Below are 19832 nucleotides of genomic sequence, written 5' to 3'. Positions count from 1 at the left end.
TCATCGTAGACGATTAAACGCGTCCTTTATTTCAGCGAGAATCGACGTTACGCGAGCGCATTGGTCACGGAACGTTTGATTTTTCGTTCGTAGCGTTCGTGCCATTTCATCCAGACGGATAAAACTCGTCTACGAGGGTAACGAACGATTCAGTCCCTGATTTCTAAGTTCGTACACCAACAACCTGGTAGTTTCTACCTGTTATGTCGTGCACTTGATGTTAAGTAACGTCGTAGTAGCGGTATGCGTCTGTCGTTGATTAAGGACCGGTTAATTATCCCGTTTAATTACGCGACTATGCCGAGAAACTTATTCCTTCCGCTACATCCTCTCGAAAGTGCAAATAGCTTCTTGCATAATTTAAACGTCGTAGCGTTCGCGACACGGCGGAGGGTGGGGTGGGGGGGGGCGCGTTTGCCGTAAAAAAGCGGAATAAAACATAGATTTAATTCGAGTAACCAAAGTTCTTGATTTTTACGATGGTCTTTTACGCTTCGAATTTCGTTTTCGTCAGATAACTTGTGTACGAACGAAAAATCCATGTTCACGCGCCATGTCCTTAGCATCGTGGATATTGGCTAGATACGTTGCATATATGTATTTCCACGTGTTTAAGCAATGTTTGCCGCTTCTTCTCTTTTCCCCCGTATTTTTTTTCCCCCCCTTGTTTCTTCGACGTCGTGCGTCCTGTTTAAACGTTAAACGTACCGCGTGAAAGTCTTAGACCACGTGCCAAATCTTTGCTATACGTTAAACTCAAGAATCGACGGTCAGTTTGTTATCGATCGAGCTTTTAAAATATTCGGTGTGACGGTAGCGTCGTTTCCTTTGCGAACAGACTCGTGTCTGTTATTTTTCGTGGCACGCGGAGAGGGTTTCTCAAAACGCGTCGAAAGCAGTAACGTGGATGGTCTAAGATTTTTGTGCGACGCTATAAACGTACGTGTTAACGATAGACGTAAGAAGCACGTTATTTGCATTGGATTCTTCAGCGAAACACCGGCTTCCTTTCGCGAAAACGAAACGATATCCTTTAAAATCGGAAAGGCTATTCGATCGAATATTCGATAATTTATCCGAGGAGATCGAGTTAAAAGAAATATTTCGAAGTTCTAAAGAGAATGACGGATACGTTAAATATCATAAATAGCGGTAAATATGTTAAAGAATAACGTTAAAGACGTTTCTTTCATAGGTTGTCCCGTTAAACTTCGTATCCGTGTTAAAATACGAGTGTTTCGCTGAAAACAAGTTTGTCGTATCGCCTTTGTCGTAGATCGTTTTTACCTTGTTTATTTGTTTATTCCATTTCTTGCGTGTACATAAAACGCGTTTTCTCCAGACGACACTTGTCGATCTGACGAGTTTACGTGCGCAAACAAGCGATGTATCCAGAGAACGTGGGTGTGCGACAGCGACGACGATTGCGGAGACGGCAGCGACGAGGAAGATTGCAAACCGGTCACCTGTGGTCCGTCAGAATTCGCCTGCTCCAAGAATTATTGCATAACGTCTCGATGGAGATGCGACGGTGATTTCGATTGTCCAGATAAAATCGACGAAGTTGGATGTAAGGTAAAACATGGTCGATCGGATATTTTATTCTCGCGCGATCGATACACAGTCGTACAAGGAAAAAACTTTATCCGTTTATTTGCTATTCTATCGTGAATATCTCGAATGGACGAGTTTGTTCGTCCGAAGATTCGCGTCGTTTTTCTCTCCTAGCGCTTCCTATATAGTTTCGTTTCTTCCAGAAGCGGCATTTTTATGAAAACCGGCTGATTAATATTTATTCGATTTCGTTAACTTTTAACCGCGTAACGGAATACATTAAGGAAACGTAATACGTTTTTTTTTTTTTTTACCTATACTATACTATCTATAATATAGTAAAATATATCAAAATACGGCGAAATTGGTCGGTCTTGCATCTAAAAATCTCAACAATTGCGGGTAGTTTCGTCATCGTTGCAGCTTTCCTAATTAGCATACCAGCGAAACTGGGCTTGCTTTGCTTTGCATCTCGATTAATTAAAACTCCGCAACTTCGTATATTAGAATCAAATACCTCGAAAATAAGGTAAAACCGCGTATCGACCATTTGCTCGGCGTTGACGTCATCAGTGAGATCTTTGAAATTAACATACTCGCGAGACTGTATTCGCTTCGGTTAATTCCCAGCGTCGAATCCTCTGGGTATCGACGTCGCAAAAACGCAAAGAGCCGCCCAAAGTGCAGAAAATTACAAAGCGACCCGCGTAAAGGAAGGGATGGCGCAAAGTAAAAGACTTGCGAAATCTTTTTAGTATTCGAACGGCGAACGACCAAGCCATTGCAACAAGGACGAAGACTTCGACTGCGACGACGATTTCACGTGCATACACAAAAGCTGGGTGTGCGACGGTGAAAGAGACTGCCCCAACGGGGCCGACGAGTTGCCAAAACGATGTCACAACGTTACATGCAGGCCGGATCAATTCCAATGCGGGGATCATCGTAATTGTATATCAGGTAAACTTAATTACGAGAACGTTTAACCAGCTTCCCTTTTTTTTTTTTTTTTTTTTTTTTTTTTGTAATTCCACGGATACTACATCTCGCGTTGTACGATGCGCCACTACGTATACCAGACATCGTGATTTGGAGGAGAAAATTCGTAAAGAAGAAGAATCCTTCTGCCATAGTTGGCCCGAAGCGTTTATCGTATTCGTAAATGGTGCATTTAACGTATATATTCGTAATTAGTTTTGGCAAATAACGTATGCCGTGTACTCCGTAAAATATAGATAATCGATACGTTATGACCCGATTAATTTATGTAATTACCAGTCATCCTACTTTTGTAGAAGAGAGTTTACATAAAAGCATCTTTGCCTATAGTACAGTATGAAATAGTCAGTTTGTTCGTTGAACGCATTTCAGATACGTTGTAACGATTAATTTTGAGAAACAAAGCGCATAAGATCGATACGAAGCGTAATTTTACTTCTAACGTATTAAATTTGCTTATAGTACTCTACTAAATAATATTTATTCGTAATGTACGCAAGATATATTATACGTTGTATACTATATAGTATGACGTAGACGCGTGCACTTTCGCGCGAACGAGGAAACGAAGAATTTGTTGGTAAAAGCAACTAGGTACCTGTCCATTTTTTATTTTTGCTCTGTTTTATTCGGCATTGATTTATCATCGCGCTTCTTCTTCGTAAACACGCTTCTCGCCGCTTCTCCTTCGAGATTTTATCCTACGTACGTGGTGTGTGTATATATAAAAATATTTTTCAGGCCACTTGTATTGCAACGGCAAAGCAGAATGCGTAGATGGCAGCGACGAGAAAAATTGCACGGGCAAAACCACCGTTTGTGATCCGTCGACGCAATTCGAATGTAGCGAGGGCTCGTGTATCCCTCTTTCCAGCGTGTGCAACAAACACCGTGATTGTATCGGTTGGGAGGACGAGAACGAAGAACTTTGCGGCGTGAACGAGTGTTCCAAGAACAACGGTGGATGTTCGCAAATTTGCATCGATCTGCCGATCGGCTTCCGGTGTGATTGTAACGCAGGATACAGGCTCATCGACAATAGGACTTGCGATGGTAACTCGACAACAGTATTCCCGTTCGAAAACACGTTCTTTGCTATTGACGTTAATGTCGAAATTCTAACGATCGATATTGGCCATTTCCCGCTGTTAATTATCGATTACTTTGCATTTTTAAGTCTATTGAAATGCATGTTAACGCGATTTCCATGACGCGGTCCCAGCCTAATTGGTTGGGAAAACACGATGCCGATAGAGTGGATGATTTTAATAATTTTCCATTTTCATGATACGATCTACGAATAATAAAATATAAGTATTGCGCACGCATAAGGATGTTACATTCTTTTTTTTTTTTTTTTTTCATATATTCGTTCGTTATCGATTTTTATATTTATTTGCTTCTCGATACAACTTCGTACTTTTACTTCGCTAAATACTATACTTTTTGGTATCTTATAATATTTCCGCATATTTTATGCATTCTGTGCTTTTTTTGGAAACCTTTAAATGTCCCGTAAATGCGTGAAAATCCGCAGCTTAGTTATAAAAGCTTGCGGTAAATGACGGTTGACGTGGAACAGCGCACGAATGGTTATAACGATTCGGAACAGACAGACGGAAAGCTCGCAAAGTAAAGATAACTCTAACAACGGATGATTCTTACTCGCAACAATAAGACAGCTCTCCGAAGAAAAGCTGTGGCACTTTGCTTTTCTTCCTTTTTCTCGTCATACGTGCGCGCGTCATCTCACTCGCCTGAATACGAGCATCTTCCCTCTTGTTACAACCCTCTTCTCGTTATACCTAACAAAACTCTATAAGAAAATGACGAACACGCTCTTACGATACAACAATGGTGTACTTTTCTTCTTTTTCTTTAAAGTCTTTCGAACGGAACGAAAATAATTGTCGCAACGAAAGAGAAGCAATGTAAAAAATGGTGTTTCCCGCTTCAGATATAGACGAATGCTTGGAACCAGGCAGCTGTTCCCAGTTCTGTTTGAACGAAAAGAGCAGTTTCAAGTGCAGCTGTGCCCCGGGTTACCTTAAGGATCCCAGGAACCATACTCGTTGCAAGGCGGCAGAAGGTCACGCCAGTCTGCTCTTTACCAGAAGGCACGATATAAGAAAAGTGGCACTGGATCGTTTGGAGATGACGAATATAGTGAAAGACACGAAAATGGCCGCGGCCTTGGATTTCGTTTTTCGCACCGGTATGATCTTCTGGAGCGACAGCAGCGAAAAGAAGATCTATAAGTAAGCAACGACGAATCGAATTCAAAAGAACGACAAAAACACGTATTTAACTTTCAAATCAAACGCAAACATCTTCTCGATATGGCGTTGATCGACAACGTGTCGAATTTTTAAATTCTTCCTTTACGTATAAACAAAAGACATACGCAAGATCTAACTTATCTCGTTTCTCACCTATGGCCTACGTATATCGTGTGCATTCTGTCTGGTGCGCATCTTTGCGTCTCCTTTCCTATAAAAAAATACTTTGTTACTCACATATCCGTTATCGTTATCATTGTTTAGAGCTCCGATAGACGAAGGCAACGAGCGTACGGTTGTAATTGACGATGGTTTAACTACATCGGACGGACTTGCCGTTGATTGGATATATAGTCATATTTACTGGACCGATTCCAAGAAGAGTACCATAGAACTGGCTAATTTCGAGGGTAATATGAGGAAGACGTTGATTCGAGATCGGGTACAAGAACCTAGAGCGATAGCTTTGAATCCACTGGAGGGATGGATGTTTTGGACCGATTGGAGCGACGAAGCCCGCATAGAGAAAGCGGGCATGGATGGATCTCATCGAACGGTAGATCCATAATAAGATCGAAGAGAGAACGAACCTGTAGTTAAGCTAATCTTCCATGGATCCTTTTAGGAACACGGCTTTTCTTTTCGTATTCGGTTATAATTTAACGTGTTGCAATCGTACGACTATAAGCATCTTTGCTTTCGCCAATAATACGCGTATATCGAATTTCTCTCTCTCTCTCTCTCTCTCTCTCTCTATATATATATATATATATATATATATATATATATATATATATATTTTTAATCTCTAATCTCGTTCTAAATATGTCGTAATGATTGATAAAATAAGATTAAGCAGTAGTACTAGATAAAGTTTTCAAAATTCCCTCCTACTGAGAAAGTTCATTTTTTCTTCGACCTTTTAAGACAAAAGTCGATTAAATACTTTCGGAGCAGATCGCCAGTATAAGAGTAAGGTTTCTGAAACAACGGGCTTATCGTTTGCAGGTGATAGTCGACAATGACGTACAGTGGCCAAATGGGCTGACTCTGGACTTAATTGGCAAGAAAATATACTGGGTAGACGCAAAGTTAAATATAATTGGATCGTGTAATTACGATGGTTCAGGTGTACGAACGGTTCTCTATTCTCCGGAAGTATTGAGGCATCCCTTCAGTATTACGACGTTCGAAGACTACGTTTATTGGACCGACTGGGATAAGGAGGCGATATTTAAAGCAAATAAATTTACTGGTCAATCGGTCGAACCTGTTACATCTCTTCGAACTCTGAAATATCCAATGGTCGTTCACGTATATCATCCGTACAGACAACCAGACGGAATGAATCAATGTCAGGCTGTGAATGGTCATTGCAGTCATTTGTGTTTACCAGCACCAAGAATCAATTCGAAATCGCCTCTTCTTAGTTGCGCTTGTCCGGACGGCCTAAGATTGTTACCTGACGGTTTGATGTGCGTGGAAAAAGGTAAGCGATACCGATGATGCCAATTATTTGTTCGTAAATTACACGCATTAATTTAATATGCATGCATTGACACTGAAGTCGGAAGAATGAAATCAAAGTTAGGGTAATGCATGGTACATTACGATAGGAATAACGCTTACGATTTAAATACGAATACAAAATTTTAACGAAGCATGTTTACATTTTTTTTGTATTACCGTATCGTTATCGAATTGCTTTAATCGATTCAATTTTTTTTTTTCACTCTTGAACTATACTATAATTATCATGCTTATGTCTTACATTTATTATTTTATTACTTATCATAATATTTTGCGTCGATGTTGCATGAATATGGGATGATATCCAGTAAGTACAACTGTAGCACCTACAACGCAAGAAATTAGTAAACCATTCAAGAGACTCGAACCTCTCAACGTAACCACGGCTGTCCGTAAGTATATTTGCACGCGTTCTATATCATACGACTATAGCTCCATAATCAATTGATCAAAAACATTTGGATATGCTTTATAACGTGTATAGTCTTATATTAATAACGATGTGTGTATTGTTATACGAGACGCATGTTTCTGAATCGCTAAAAAAAGTGGCTTTGTATATGACAAGAAGCTTGTCGTGATTGTATTTGTTAGCGATCACTGCTGACACTGTTCGTGTCACGGCCGTGACGTTTAGTTTAGAGTCTTTGGGCGATCGTACGAAGGGACACTTCACGCCTAGAAGGTTGCTTTATCACTTGCCGCGAACAGTCGTGCTATAAATTAAGGATTCCAAAGAGTCTCGACTGGCGTCGAGCGCTGGCATCGAACGCCGGGCGTCAATTGTTGGGAGACGGAGGAATTTTCTCACGTGTCACCGAAGAGACCACCTTCGATGATTCCTGAAATCGCTTTACCTCCGCTTCAGAAAGGATAGATGATCCTAGGAGAGAGTCGCGAAGTTTCGTACGAGTGCTGATTGGGCCTTGTTTTTAAGGAAGCAGACCAATCAGCAATTTCGAAGACTCTCGATGAAAAGAACGACTCTTAGAGGAGATGGGTGAGACCAGGATGACGGTTTTAGTTTGTCGAGTCAGTAGGATTCGGTCGAGTCTATCTCGTTCGAGAAACGCATCGCGTCTTCCGATACATCAAAATTTGGTGGGTTCTTCGGCGTTGTGTAATATCCAAGGCCAGAAGAAATTGCATACAACTACCAAGCGGAGCATACTTCTGGCCGCGACAATACCTTTATAATTAGTTAGCTTTATCTTTAATTTAGTTCGCGCGTCTTTGCTTCTTTTGTCTGACCGACTAATTTGTTTTAGATCCAACGCATTCAACAGATGGAGATGGCAAAGGTGGCCTAGCGTCTGAATCCACAGACCCTGGTTTAGTCGCTGGGATAGTGATAGGCGTGGCGTCCTTCGGGCTGTTACTCCTCGCATCAGTAGCAGTATTATGCTACAGGCATTACCTTCATCGTAATGTAACGAGTATGAACTTTGATAATCCTGTGTATAGGAAAACCACAGAAGATCAATTTAGTCTTGAAAAGAATAGGTTTCCACTCCCCACTGCTACGGTTGGAGAAGAGGTAATTACTGTGTGTGATGTATCATTTCGTTAAAAAAAGAATTGTGTATGTTATTTACATACTTTTCTTTATTTATTTATCGAACCTCGATATAAATGTATATATTTTGTATAATTTTTTTGTTTAATTTCAATAGGCTCAGGAACCTTTAACGAGTCCTGGAACTAATGATTACGTTTAAGAATGAATCTGTCAATGAAACGGGCTTAGCAGGCTATTGAAATATAATGTCGACCAAGTAACACAAAAATCATGTACAAAAAAAAAAAAAAAAAAAAAAAAAAAAAGAAAAAGCGGTGAAGCGCATGTCGAGCGAGCCTGTCCAATAATATGCCTGCAATTGCCCACCTGCCTGCCAACTCAGCTGTGATTATGTTTATTTTTTCTTTTTTGTACTGTCTCGTTTTCTTTACAAATTTATGCATCTTGTCATTCAACTACTACTACACGTATGTGCAACATTTAGATTTGCTCCGAGGCATAAAGGGAGAAATACTTAGGTGAACTATAATTGTTGCCAAATAAGCGTTATAACCGTCAGTTTTCGGGTAGTTCGATAAGATACAATAAAAATCCTATTTTATAATGGTTTCTCTTTCGTTTACACGCGGTAATATGTAACATAGTGCTATTTATAAATCTATGTGGGGTATTGATGCAACTATGTTTAAATATATAAAATATATACATATATATGTATATATATATATGTATAGAGAGAGCGAGAGAGAGCGAGAGAGAGCGAGAGAGAGCGAGAGAGAGAGAGAGAGAGAGAGAGAGAGAGAGAAAGAGAGAATATTTTTATCTACATGTAAGATTTTTAACTTGTTATTGTTTCACTATTTATTCTTTAAGCATATATTTTGTCGAGTATAACTTTTAGTTAGATATATGTATACTGTTGCATTGATAGAATCTCATGTATATAACATACGAATATGCGAACTATATAGTAGGAATAATTTTACGAATCATTAGTAATGGTAATGAATTGTCAGAGACTTTCTATCATCATTTGTGAATTTGTTAAATTATTTGTAATAACGTTTTTTACATATATTATACAATATTTTATAGTGCCAAAAGAAAGTGTTTCAGAAATGATCATGTTTAATGGTATTTGTAGCAATCGGAGACATTTTCTTAAACAATCGAAATTTCTTCTTTGATATATTATAAATTTAGGAATAGCAATATACTTACATTTTAATCCCAGTAATAGCTCAAACGATGGCGTTTACGTATATAAATGTATAAATCGTTCTTTTGTACATGAATACACATTTCTCCTTTTATGTCGTTTACACGATATATACAAGCAGTGTTTCCAGCACGTTCATAGAACTCTTTTTAACGATTGCCTGTGTTTGTATAAGTAGACCATATCATAGTAAAACACTTCTCGCCGATATATTCTGTTAATGTTATGATTGTAATGAAATAGATTGAAAACCAATTAGATGTAATAAGATCAGCTCAATGACACTAAGTGTGACTGCGTGTCTGTTAAAAGTAAAACTGTTGTTTAGGTATTTCAACCTACTAAAAAAAGATCAGTGTATATGTATAGAACTATCGCCTCGGGTTTAAGAGTTTTACTTATTATATATACTTTATGATTATTATATTAAATAATTAAATGTGAGACAGATATTCTTCTAGGTAAGATTATTAAAGAGTATAATGATATTATGGCGAACTAACAGCTGTGTGTATTAAGAAGTAGCAACATATTTGTTACGTATCAACGTTTTTTTTTTTTTTTTTTTTTTTTTTAATTTTCAACTGATAAAGTTAAGTGTAGTATATTACTGTAATAAAAAATTTTTTATCTAGTAACGTTAATATAATTTAAGAAAGAGACATTGACGAAAGAAGCTTGACAATTCTATTCACAAATTATCTTTATATAGATATATTTTCTTGCAAATTGTGCGTTTTCAACAGATTTTATATCGATAATTTATTGTATCGAACTATCAATATACTTACAGTCATACAAGTACAGAAAAATTTGCTACTTTTTAATAAAGCACGTATTCTTACCTACAATCGAAAGAAAGCAAAGTCCAAAATTAAAATATAGAGGCTCGATGGTGATTTTAATCAAAAGATAGCAAGAGTGTGGTGAGTATCAGTTGCAATTAATTGTGTGAGTCACAAGGCATAATTTAGCCAACCTATTCGCCAAAATCGTGTCAAACATTATTTCTATGCAATATATATTATCACTACACACGCATAATATAAATATATATTATATATATAATTTATTATAATGATTATTGTATAAATAAATATATAAAATAAATCGCACTATCTTTATTGTTATCATATACCTACGACAACTAAAATGTGCCTCATTTTTAAAGATGTAATCTCGAGATATAGAGCACTAAGTGATTTCTTTCATGATTTAGAAATTATTGTATCGAATATAAAATAAACGCCAGACGTACATATATAGAGATAATTACGTATTGCACAGTACTTTATGGGAATTCTTCGTCGCTATTTCTGAAATGAACAACGATTTAAATTTTCAAAATTATTGTCAGGGTGCCTACGTGCGCGGCGATCGAGAAGAAGATAACGCAGAAGAGAGACGGCAAAATTTCTAAGAAAGTTTACACGAATCGCCGAAGATAAGGTGTTGAGAAGTTATATCGAGAAATTCGGACTGTTAGTTTATGCGGCGTGCAATAAATAATTTAAAGTTACAGCCCAAGTCTTAGGAAAGTTTTCGCGAATAGTTGCCGAGAGTAAGATATCAAGAGATCGTGTTAAGAAATTCAAACTATTAATTTGGTACAGTAATGAATAATTTAAAGCCAGTTTACACGTCGTGTCTCTGTCTCCCGAACCATTTACATCTCTTATCTAGCCACACCTTTGGCGAATAATTAGATAATGTACAATTTTCCATTCGCGCGTATAATCTGTCAGTTTAAATTTCGTTCTTGTTTTATGTTGAATGTTTCTAGATACAATCATTGAAGCCAACTTCACGCAATTATACTAACAGCAAGTTCAAGCGTTAGCGTAACGGTATCATATATTGCAAAATTTTAAATTCGTTTAACCGTTTAGATACATTATTATCCATGATTAACGCGATTAATTATCCGTCTTGTATAAAAATTGTAAGTATGAATCACAGTGTCTTGAGAAGATTTAGTTATACGAATTAAATACGAAAAATATAGATTACAAAAGAAAGATAATTTGTTTTAGCCATCTACAAATTCAAAACAGAATATGACAAATACATTACCACAACAATTGGATTTAGTGAAAGCACTAGCTCTTAATAATGATTTGATATTGTTAGCAAATCAAATATTTGGCGAAGGAAAATGGAGTCATAATATTACTAGCCAAACAATAGGTGTGTATTTTATGGATTTTATTAATCATTCGTTTGTCTTATTAATCTTTTTGTATATAAACTTTATGTACTGTATGTAAACTTTATTACTTAAATATATTTTAGATTTTATTGAAACTTTCATGGGTAAATATGTTTGCGGATGTGTGACACTTCTCAAGGTCCAATTAAAAGATGGAACATTTCATGAGGACATGGGGTATTGTTACACAGAAGGAGCTATGAAAGGTTTAACAATACATTGTGCAAGAATTGTATGTTTAAAATTTGAATACCTTATATTTATGTATATTATAGAAGTAGTCTTCTTTTTATTATTTTATTCAGGGTTCTCTTACAGATGCCTTTAAAAGGGTATTGTCATGTTTTGGTAAAGAGATAAATACTGAGGTACAAAATGTATCAAAAAAGTTGTCAAATTCACATATGGTTGCTGATAGTTTATTTAACGGAACAGAAAACAGAACTTCAGAAACTAAAATGCCAGAACCATGTGCTCAGTCGACTCCGTTTATAAGTAAAAATGATAAAGAAAAACAAAAAACAGGTTTTCACAATTTTTTGAACTTTTTATTTTTTATGAACTGAGCTATATTAAAATATTTATATAAAATATATAATATATTTTTTTAGAGGATGTATTAAAATCAAAATGCCCAAATGTTGCGAAGGAACAAGTGTCTGTAAGACAAACAGTATCAAGTTCTGTTGCACAACCGGAGCAGTGTATCAAAACTTCAAGTGAGATGAAAAGTCGTGTACAGCCCAGTGTTCCGGGTAATCAAAAAGAGCAAAGTAACATTGAAATAGGAGATTCGAAATCAGGTAAATTAGTTGAAGATTTATTTGCTTTTACAGGTTAATTTTAAATGAAATGTAAATAATTTTTAGCGTCTGAAGAAGAACTTTTACGAATGGAACGGAAACGAAAACAAATGGAGAAACAAGCAGAGTATAAAAGATTAATGAAGGAAAGAGAACAACAGAAGACTAATCAAAATAAAAAAAGCAATACAAGATACTAGTCAATAAAGTTAAAAACTTTATATGAATGAGTCGTATAATCACAGTTGTATACACAGGTGTGGAAACTCTTGTGTTAAAGGTAGTTCCTGATTTGAGGTCAGAAGATTTCTTGTATTGTGTACAACACACATATGATATTGAGTAGTCAAAACAATTTCAACAAGGTAATACATAGTGGAAGTAAACAAATTAATTTTTTTTATAATTTGAATAATACTTTGTAAATAGGTATACATTATTTCTTCATAAACAATTCTATTTATGATTAAAGTTCGCTTTAGGGGACACAACATTATGGCCTTGTGTCTCCTATTGTTTTAACTACTCTGCAGCAACGCCGCTGTTGGTGGATTGGAAAAACATCAGTCGTCGCATAATCGTGTCATCCCCCTATTACGGGAGTTTCAGGACTTGTGTACACGACCGCGGTTATAGGTTATGGACTAACAACTGCCATATTGTAAACATGCCCATTTAATTCCCACTTCCCATCGAGTGTAATTTGAATTTGTGCAAGAACACGTGTCTTATGTTCTGTGATATGTTTTACATAATAAATATTCATTCAGTATTTCTATAATTTTAAGGAAGTACAGTTTTTAAAGTTAATTATCACCATGACCGTGATGCAAAGAGTAGTGTAGGTATTTTTCATGTAAAATAAGGTATTTTGCCTATGATTAAAATGCATAGGTTATATACGTATGTTTGTAATTCACTTTTTAGTTTTTATGCATATTAGAACTTTTATAATTTTTATCGATTTTTATCAGACATCTGCTGAAAGTAAAGCTTTTATTAAAAAGAAAAAGAAAGTATTTTTACACCTTATCTGTTTGTTTTGTATATACGTCATTGCTACATTAGAAATGCGAATGCAACTTTTATTGCAGAAAGCCGACTACCCATAAGGGTAAACGAGCTATTTTGAAAAAAGAACCGAAATTAATAGAGGGTGCTAAACAAACTCTGTGTTTCAAAGGTAAAAACACTTCACAGATAGTGGTAGATTTTATGAAAGATTTGGTAAGTTGAACTATATAAAATGGTAATGATAAAGTGTCTTACCTGAATGACATGATGAATATTTGGTTTTAGTACGATTTAAAAAAGCCAGATGCACAGATAATGCAAAAGAAAAATGATATACTACCATTTGAGGATGTAACACCCATCGAAAAATTTTCTGTGAAATATAATGCACCGCTTTTTATGATCGCTTTGCATAATAAAAAACGTCCCCACAATTTAGTAATGGGAAGAATGTATGAACAAACGTTATTAGATATGGTAGAATTTGGCATAGAAAATTATAAAGGACTGAAAAGTTTTAAAGTTCCCAAAATTTCAGAAGGAATAAAACCCTTATTAGTTTTCAATGGAGAGCTCTTTGAAAATAACTATGAGTTAAATAGAATTAAAAATTTGTTTGTGGATATGTTTCAAAGGGAACCAGTTGAAAAGATTAGACTTCAAGGTCTCGAACATGTTCTGAGTTTCACTGCTATTGACAATAAGATACTAGTACGCAGTTACAGGTACATTTCTTTCTTTCTTTCTTGATATTATTGTGTACCGTTATATATACAGTTCTTTCAAATGTAATTTATTTAATAAAATTATGTTTTAGGATACTTTTAAAAAAGTCTGATTGTAGAATACCAAGAATTGAATTAGAAGAAATTGGTCCAAGAGCAGATTTAATTTGTAGACGTACGAAACTTGCTTCTGAAGATTTGTTTAAGCAAGCTTGTAAAAAGCCAAAAGAGCTGAAGGTAATATCTTTCATTTTGGAAATAATGATTGACAGGAAAAATAATGACTTAGTATTTACTTTCGTTCATTTATTCATTTAATATACGATCACAGGTTAAAAAGAAGAAGAATATATCTGTGGACAAACTTGGAACAACCTTTGGTCGTGTGCATGTTGGAGCACAAAATATTAATAGTATACAGACGAGAAAAATGAAAGGTTTAAAAAAGACAATGGCAGAGAAGAAAGCTGGGTCGAAAAGGAAAAATATTGAAAATAGTGATAATGATAATTCAAAAAAATTAAAAACTACTAGTGATTCAGCTGATTAATAGTTAACTATTTATCTAAAATCAGTAAGGAAATAAATGTAAAAACAAGTATTTTCTTTTTTATTAAAAATATTAGATTACCATTAAAGATTTTTGCTGATTTGTATTTAATATTTCTTGATACTCCAACTAGTTTCAGTTTTGCAATCCTAGAAAGACAGAACTATAATATAAAATACATAATTTAAAAATTAAATTACTGAAATATATATATATATATATATAATGTTGTACCTTAATTATTATACCGTAAGTGGAAAGTTCCGATCGTACTTCATCGCACGCCGTAAGTAAAGTTTTATCTTTCACATCTTGCTCTAAAATTTTGTTACGTACAGCGCCTCTAAATTTTATCAGACATTCGACGACACTGTCCATTCTATAATCATTTACTGCACTATGATTTGAAATTCCGAATTTGGAAAGTATTTCTGATGTATAATTTAATACTGCAGCTACAGCAGGTATACAGGTACTAGAAGTGTTTGTACTACTCTAAATTTAATACAACAGTACATTCTAAGTTCGTTGTTGAGAATATCCGAGTAAATCAATAGTAGCTACTAAATATATATTTACCCGAGGATCATGTAACATTTTATTAACTATATTAATTAGATTTATAAGTGACCTCATGGCTTTTGCAGTGTTAAAATCATTTGCTAATGCAGTATTAATACTGTTTTTCGTTTCTTCCAAACACTGAAATATTAATTCAATAATGAATATATACATGTTTTTATGTAAAATAATAAAATACAACGAGATAACTAACGCGGAATAACGTAGATTCATCTACATTGCCAGTATCCCAATTTCCAATGATATAATTATGACAGTCGCTAATAAAATGTTCAATTTTATGTAACACAGCTACCGCATTATCCATTATATTATAGGAAAATTGAAGTTCTGAAGAATGAATATTAAAAATATAGTTAATGAAATTTACATTTAATCTAAAATAATTTAATTATATATAGAAATAAATTATTGCAAACTATACCATTTTTATAATTCGATAGTAGACAAAGGATTCTAAACTGATTTGCTGTATATTTTTCAAGAAATTCTCTTATACTGATGGTGTTTTTAAGACTTTTCGACATTTTTTTGCAGTCCAAGGACAAATGTCCATAATGTACCCAATAATTTACCCACTGTTCTACTTCGTGATAACAACACGATTGTGCTTCCTCATTCTCATGATGTGGAAAAATGAGATCTCTCCCACCGCTGTGAAAGTCTATGGAATTTCCAAAAATTGTGCTAATTGAAATATAAATTTTATATATATTAGCTTTAACGCGCATTATGGTACAACATATAAAACAGAAAGATTCTAATATGGCTCTCTACCTTGCAATAGTGCTACATTCTATGTGCCACCCTGGCCTTCCAGGAGCCCATGGAGACTCCCAAAATGGTTCACCTTTCTTAGCTGTTTTCCAAAGGCAAAAATCTAATGCAGATTTTTTATCAGGATGAAAACTATCTGATATTGGAGTTGATAGCTTGCCATACATTCCGTATTTATGCGTATCAAAATAAACAGATCCTATATGAAGAATAATTATCATTTACGATACTTAAAGTATATAATAAAAATAATAGCTAAATTGTTACATTTTATATTTTACCATCTTTCAAAGTGTAAGCATTGCCTTTGTCTAGAATGCTCTTCACAAATTGAATAATTTGTGGTATATAATCAGTTACCCTACAATACAGATGAGGCCTTGCAACATTTAACATTTTCATATCTTCGATAAATTCGTTTTCGTAATGTTTTGTTAGATCCTTATGATTTTGTTTTAACTCTTTTGTGCGTGCTATTATTTTATCATCTATGTCTGTTACACACATGGCCATTACAACATTTATATTGAAGTGGTCTGTTAATATTCTCCTGATAATATCTGAATACACGTAAGTTCTATGAATGAAAGTTTAAAATGTTCTTTCGCATTTTCATTATTTAATAACTAAATTATTGCACACCTTAAGATAATATTATATTTTGTTCTTATGTTAATTTTAACAATCAAATAAAAGACCCTTTCCGAGGAATTTATTATTATCTTATATGCAATTAAAAAGAAAAGATAGAACTTACACTGCATGTCCTATATGTGCCGAATCATATACAGTAGGTCCACAAAGATACCAAGTTAGAACGGCTTTATTTTTTAAAATTAACGGCACTTCACATTTTGTTATGGGATTGTAGATCTGAATATCTGTTTTATATCCTGTAGGTTTCAACCACTGTGCTTGTTTCTTTAACTTTGTCTCGGTATGTATAAATTGATAGCATGCTCCTCGTATTTTGTTATAAAAGACATTCTTTATGAATACATTCATTTTAGTGCTTTTTATTATTAAATGGGTATATTAAACGATCAATGTTTTCTTATAATCAATTATGATTAACTGATATTTAATTTTATGGTTAACTTAACCTTAGAAAATTCGCTTTGCATTTTCCTATCGATATTAACTTCAAAGATTGCCAGATGCGGAGCGCTAGTGTCGAAAAACACATTTCGAAATTTGTTGAAAGTTGTGTCCCTGATAAGTGCTTCGCAGCTAGAATTAAGGGTTTGTTGTTTAAAAGATTAAGAATTTCAATGCAAATCGTTAAAGCAAAAAGTATTTTGATATATAGAAATTCATTGCGAAACTTTCCTACGTGTGACAAAGTGTAATAATTTTAATGTAATGAATTGCATAAACATTTTATAATACGTACGTTTTTAACAGTAATAGTGATGTATGATGTGAACTCAGTCAAAATTTTATTTTAAATAATGAAATATTTTAATAAATTAATAGTTAAATAGTGGAATCATAATTTATATCTTTTCGTTTTTCAGAAGGAGCAGAACATAACCTAAATTTGCAATTGACGTTTTATCTTTTCTTGCAATTATTATATTAAATACAGTTGTACGAAATGGATAAATCGATCTTGATGCAAAAGCAGGTGAAGGATAATGCAGAAGATTTACAGAAAGAATTTCTTGATATGAAAAATTGGGAGGAACAAATGAGATGTAAAGATGAGCAATTACGAAAAGAAAAAAGTGGTCAGGTACAAGTTGTGATCATATTCATAGAAATATATAAACTTATAGGGATGATTTTTGTAGATTACTTTACCACCAATTAGAAGTAAGCATAAAAATAAAACCAAAAATTCGTCCACAAAGAAAGATCAAGGTGATAATAAGTCAAAAAGGATTAAATCACACGATTATTCTGCTTGGGAGAAATTTGATGTAGTAAGTTTATCACCGTGAATATGTATTGTGAATATTGAATTAAACATTTTTTTTTTTCTGTAAAACTCAATAAAACTTAGGAAAATTCTGATTACTTGTAATATTGTTTCAAAGGATAAAGAATGCAGAAAAATAGATAATGATGAGCAATCAGATGATTCTGAAGATGAACATATGTCTAAAGAAGAATTAGAGAAAGCACATCAAAGAGCAACAAAACATAAAAGTGAAGGCAATATTTTGGTGCAACAACAGAAATGGTCTGAAGCAATTGGCTGTTATACAGAGGCTATAAAACTATTTCCATATGATGCAGTATTTTACGCAAATCGTGCACTCTGTCAGTTAAAACTAGACAAGTATATATGTCTTTTGATTATATCTGCATATTCAATTAAAAATTATCAGATGATACTAAAATATTACACTTTTCTGTAGTTTTTATTCTGCTGAATCTGATTGTTCAACTGCAGTTCAATTAGACGAGAGTTATGTAAAAGCTTATCACAGAAGAGCAACAGCTAGAATGAATCTAAAACAATATAAAGAAGCTAAACATGATTTAGAAAAAATTTTGAAATTAGAACCTTCTAATAAGGAAGCCAAATTGTTGCTAAATCAAATCGAAGGCAAGATTAAATGTTCAGAGGTAATTAATAACTAAGAAACAAACTTTATTATTTAGTTAACATACTATTTAGCGATGGTATTTTGTACAGACAAGTACTATAGCGAAGGAAGGTACAAAAATGTCAACAATTGAAAAAAAAGATATTAAAAAGACTACGATTGAAAAAAAGATTTCTGAGAAAACGTGGTTGAACAATATTGCATCAAATGTACAAACAACAAAAACCAAGAATATAATAAACACTAAAAATATGGAGAAGAGTAAAGATAATAAAAGTGTTGTAAATGTTAAAGATAGTACAGAGAATGAAAAAGATAATGTGATTGATACTAATGTGAAAAGGGATCCACGTATTCCAGATTGGTTGCCAGAGAAAGATGAAGTCATTGTAATAGAACCAATAGAGAAGCCTCCTCATTTACGTTCAAAGGTAAAATTACAACATTAACATCCATGCTCGAAAATATCTGAAGTTTTTGTTGATTACAGAAATCATTGACGAAAATACCTATCCAAGAAGTGGAATTTGGTATCGATCAGTACAGGTATACTAATGACAAAACGGCATATAACAAAGATGATCCTGTACAAACGAAAGAACGTCATAAATATCCCGTGCAGAAAGTGGATATGATGCAGAAAGTGGATATGATGCAGAAAGTGGATATGTCGCAGAAAGTGGATATGTCGCAGAAAGATAATGTTGCGAAAGATAATACTTATATTAAAGTTTCTGAACCTCTGGAGGATATTAGTAATATTATACCTCCAATTCCCAAAACAGCTGTACAGTTTTTAATGAATTGGAAAAGAAATAATTCGCCAGAATTTAGATATAGGTATTTGAAGGTAAGAACAATGTGTAAAAGTTCCAATTTTTTGATATACAAAGTATGAGTTTTAATCTAATTAGTAAATCGAATTCCAGCAATTATCAGAGGGTAGTTTACCTAAAATATTTCAAGATTCAATGGAATCGGATATCTTTAGCCAAATAATAGAAGTTTTGGGAACGGAATTCGTAGGAAGGAAAAATCAGATATTCTACTACTTGAAAGATCTCAGTCGTGTTAAGCGATTTAGAGCGCTCATCATGTTTACTAGTAACAGTGACAAAGAAAGTAAGCGTTATTGTACAAAATTTAAAATAATATAAAGCGTTAATAATATTTTTCTTCAATTTTTAGGCTTAAAAATGTTGTTTAAATATTGCAAAACGGTGGAAAATGTGTCTGAAGATGAAATTTCAGCTCTACAAGATAAATATGAAATGTAGAAATAAATGCATAGTGATATGCGGGTATAAAAATATTTTTAAGTAATGTAATGACATTAAGTTATACATATATATTTTGTATAAGTGTTCCTGTTCGAATAAGTCTGAATAAAGGAACGGAGATTATTAGAATTATTTCTTAATTACTTGTATTATATTACATTTCGCGTTACATTCTTTAGCGTTCTACGTACATATGTACAATATTTGACTAGAAACTTAGAGGAGATTGTACACTTA

General features: G+C 34.0%; 5 protein-coding genes across 14 annotated transcripts in view; 4 read left to right on the top strand and 1 right to left on the bottom strand.

Moving 5' to 3' along the window:
• LOC138186190 (very low-density lipoprotein receptor) overlaps window positions 1–10215 on the top strand; it is a 64749-nt gene extending 54534 nt beyond the window's left edge. For 5 of the 7 annotated variants that reach the window (XM_069125785.1, XM_069125784.1, XM_069125782.1 and 2 more), the window contains 9 exons: window positions 1343–1575; window positions 2310–2514; window positions 3295–3606; window positions 4511–4811; window positions 5097–5388; window positions 5841–6321; window positions 6671–6754; window positions 7631–7899; window positions 8036–10215. In XM_069125785.1, coding sequence (XP_068981886.1) covers window positions 1343–1575; window positions 2310–2514; window positions 3295–3606; window positions 4511–4811; window positions 5097–5388; window positions 5841–6321; window positions 6671–6754; window positions 7631–7899; window positions 8036–8080 — 2222 coding nt within the window. In that variant the 3' untranslated portion in view covers window positions 8081–10215. The remainder of the gene's footprint in view (window positions 1–1342; window positions 1576–2309; window positions 2515–3294; window positions 3607–4510; window positions 4812–5096; window positions 5389–5840; window positions 6322–6670; window positions 6755–7630; window positions 7900–8035) is intronic. The other 2 variants (XM_069125783.1, XM_069125788.1) reach the window with 1 other exon arrangement.
• Window positions 10216–10893: 678 nt separating this feature from the next.
• Window positions 10894–12899, top strand: LOC138186196 (DNA repair protein RAD52 homolog). Its single transcript, XM_069125797.1, has 6 exons — window positions 10894–11042; window positions 11134–11287; window positions 11393–11541; window positions 11615–11834; window positions 11921–12112; window positions 12179–12899. The coding sequence occupies exons 1-6, from the start codon at window positions 11004–11006 to the stop codon at window positions 12310–12312; spliced, it is 888 nt and encodes a 295-aa protein (XP_068981898.1). The 5' UTR covers window positions 10894–11003; the 3' UTR covers window positions 12313–12899.
• Window positions 12813–14401, top strand: Non3 (Ribosome production factor 2-like protein Non3). The gene is made up of 5 exons (XM_069125796.1): window positions 12813–12953; window positions 13207–13339; window positions 13412–13851; window positions 13944–14088; window positions 14183–14401. The coding sequence occupies exons 1-5, from the start codon at window positions 12931–12933 to the stop codon at window positions 14399–14401; spliced, it is 960 nt and encodes a 319-aa protein (XP_068981897.1). The 5' UTR covers window positions 12813–12930.
• Window positions 14143–16770, bottom strand: CysRS-m (cysteine--tRNA ligase-like protein, mitochondrial). Of its 2 annotated transcripts, none has more exons than XM_069125791.1 (8): window positions 16518–16770; window positions 16042–16337; window positions 15761–15959; window positions 15408–15670; window positions 15177–15313; window positions 14981–15103; window positions 14636–14896; window positions 14143–14564 (listed from the first exon to the last, which is right to left on the bottom strand). In XM_069125791.1, exons 1-8 carry the CDS (start codon window positions 16763–16765, stop codon window positions 14409–14411), a joined length of 1683 nt encoding a protein of 560 aa, XP_068981892.1. In that variant the 5' UTR covers window positions 16766–16770; the 3' UTR covers window positions 14143–14408. The 2 variants fall into 2 exon arrangements, with proteins under 2 accessions (XP_068981892.1, XP_068981893.1); XM_069125792.1 differs by having other exon boundaries at window positions 14143–14550.
• spag (RNA polymerase II-associated protein spaghetti) lies at window positions 16565–19746 on the top strand. Of its 3 annotated transcripts, none has more exons than XM_069125795.1 (10): window positions 16565–16697; window positions 17278–17495; window positions 17554–17685; window positions 17800–18044; window positions 18124–18334; window positions 18405–18746; window positions 18806–18967; window positions 19004–19165; window positions 19245–19437; window positions 19504–19746. In XM_069125795.1, the coding sequence occupies exons 2-10, from the start codon at window positions 17358–17360 to the stop codon at window positions 19590–19592; spliced, it is 1674 nt and encodes a 557-aa protein (XP_068981896.1). In that variant the 5' UTR covers window positions 16565–16697; window positions 17278–17357; the 3' UTR covers window positions 19593–19746. The 3 variants fall into 3 exon arrangements, with proteins under 3 accessions (XP_068981896.1, XP_068981895.1, XP_068981894.1); XM_069125794.1 differs by lacking the exon at window positions 16565–16697 and adding an exon at window positions 16876–17002; XM_069125793.1 differs by lacking the exon at window positions 16565–16697 and adding an exon at window positions 16968–17174.
• Window positions 19747–19832: the final 86 nt, after the last annotated feature.

This window comes from Bombus flavifrons, chromosome 13 (assembly GCF_040668555.2).
Source record: "Bombus flavifrons isolate JBK064 chromosome 13, iyBomFlav1_principal, whole genome shotgun sequence".
NCBI lineage: Eukaryota > Metazoa > Arthropoda > Insecta > Hymenoptera > Apidae > Bombus > Bombus flavifrons.
The sequence above is the reverse complement of the archived record's forward strand: the minus strand, read 5'-3'. Positions and strand labels throughout refer to the sequence as shown.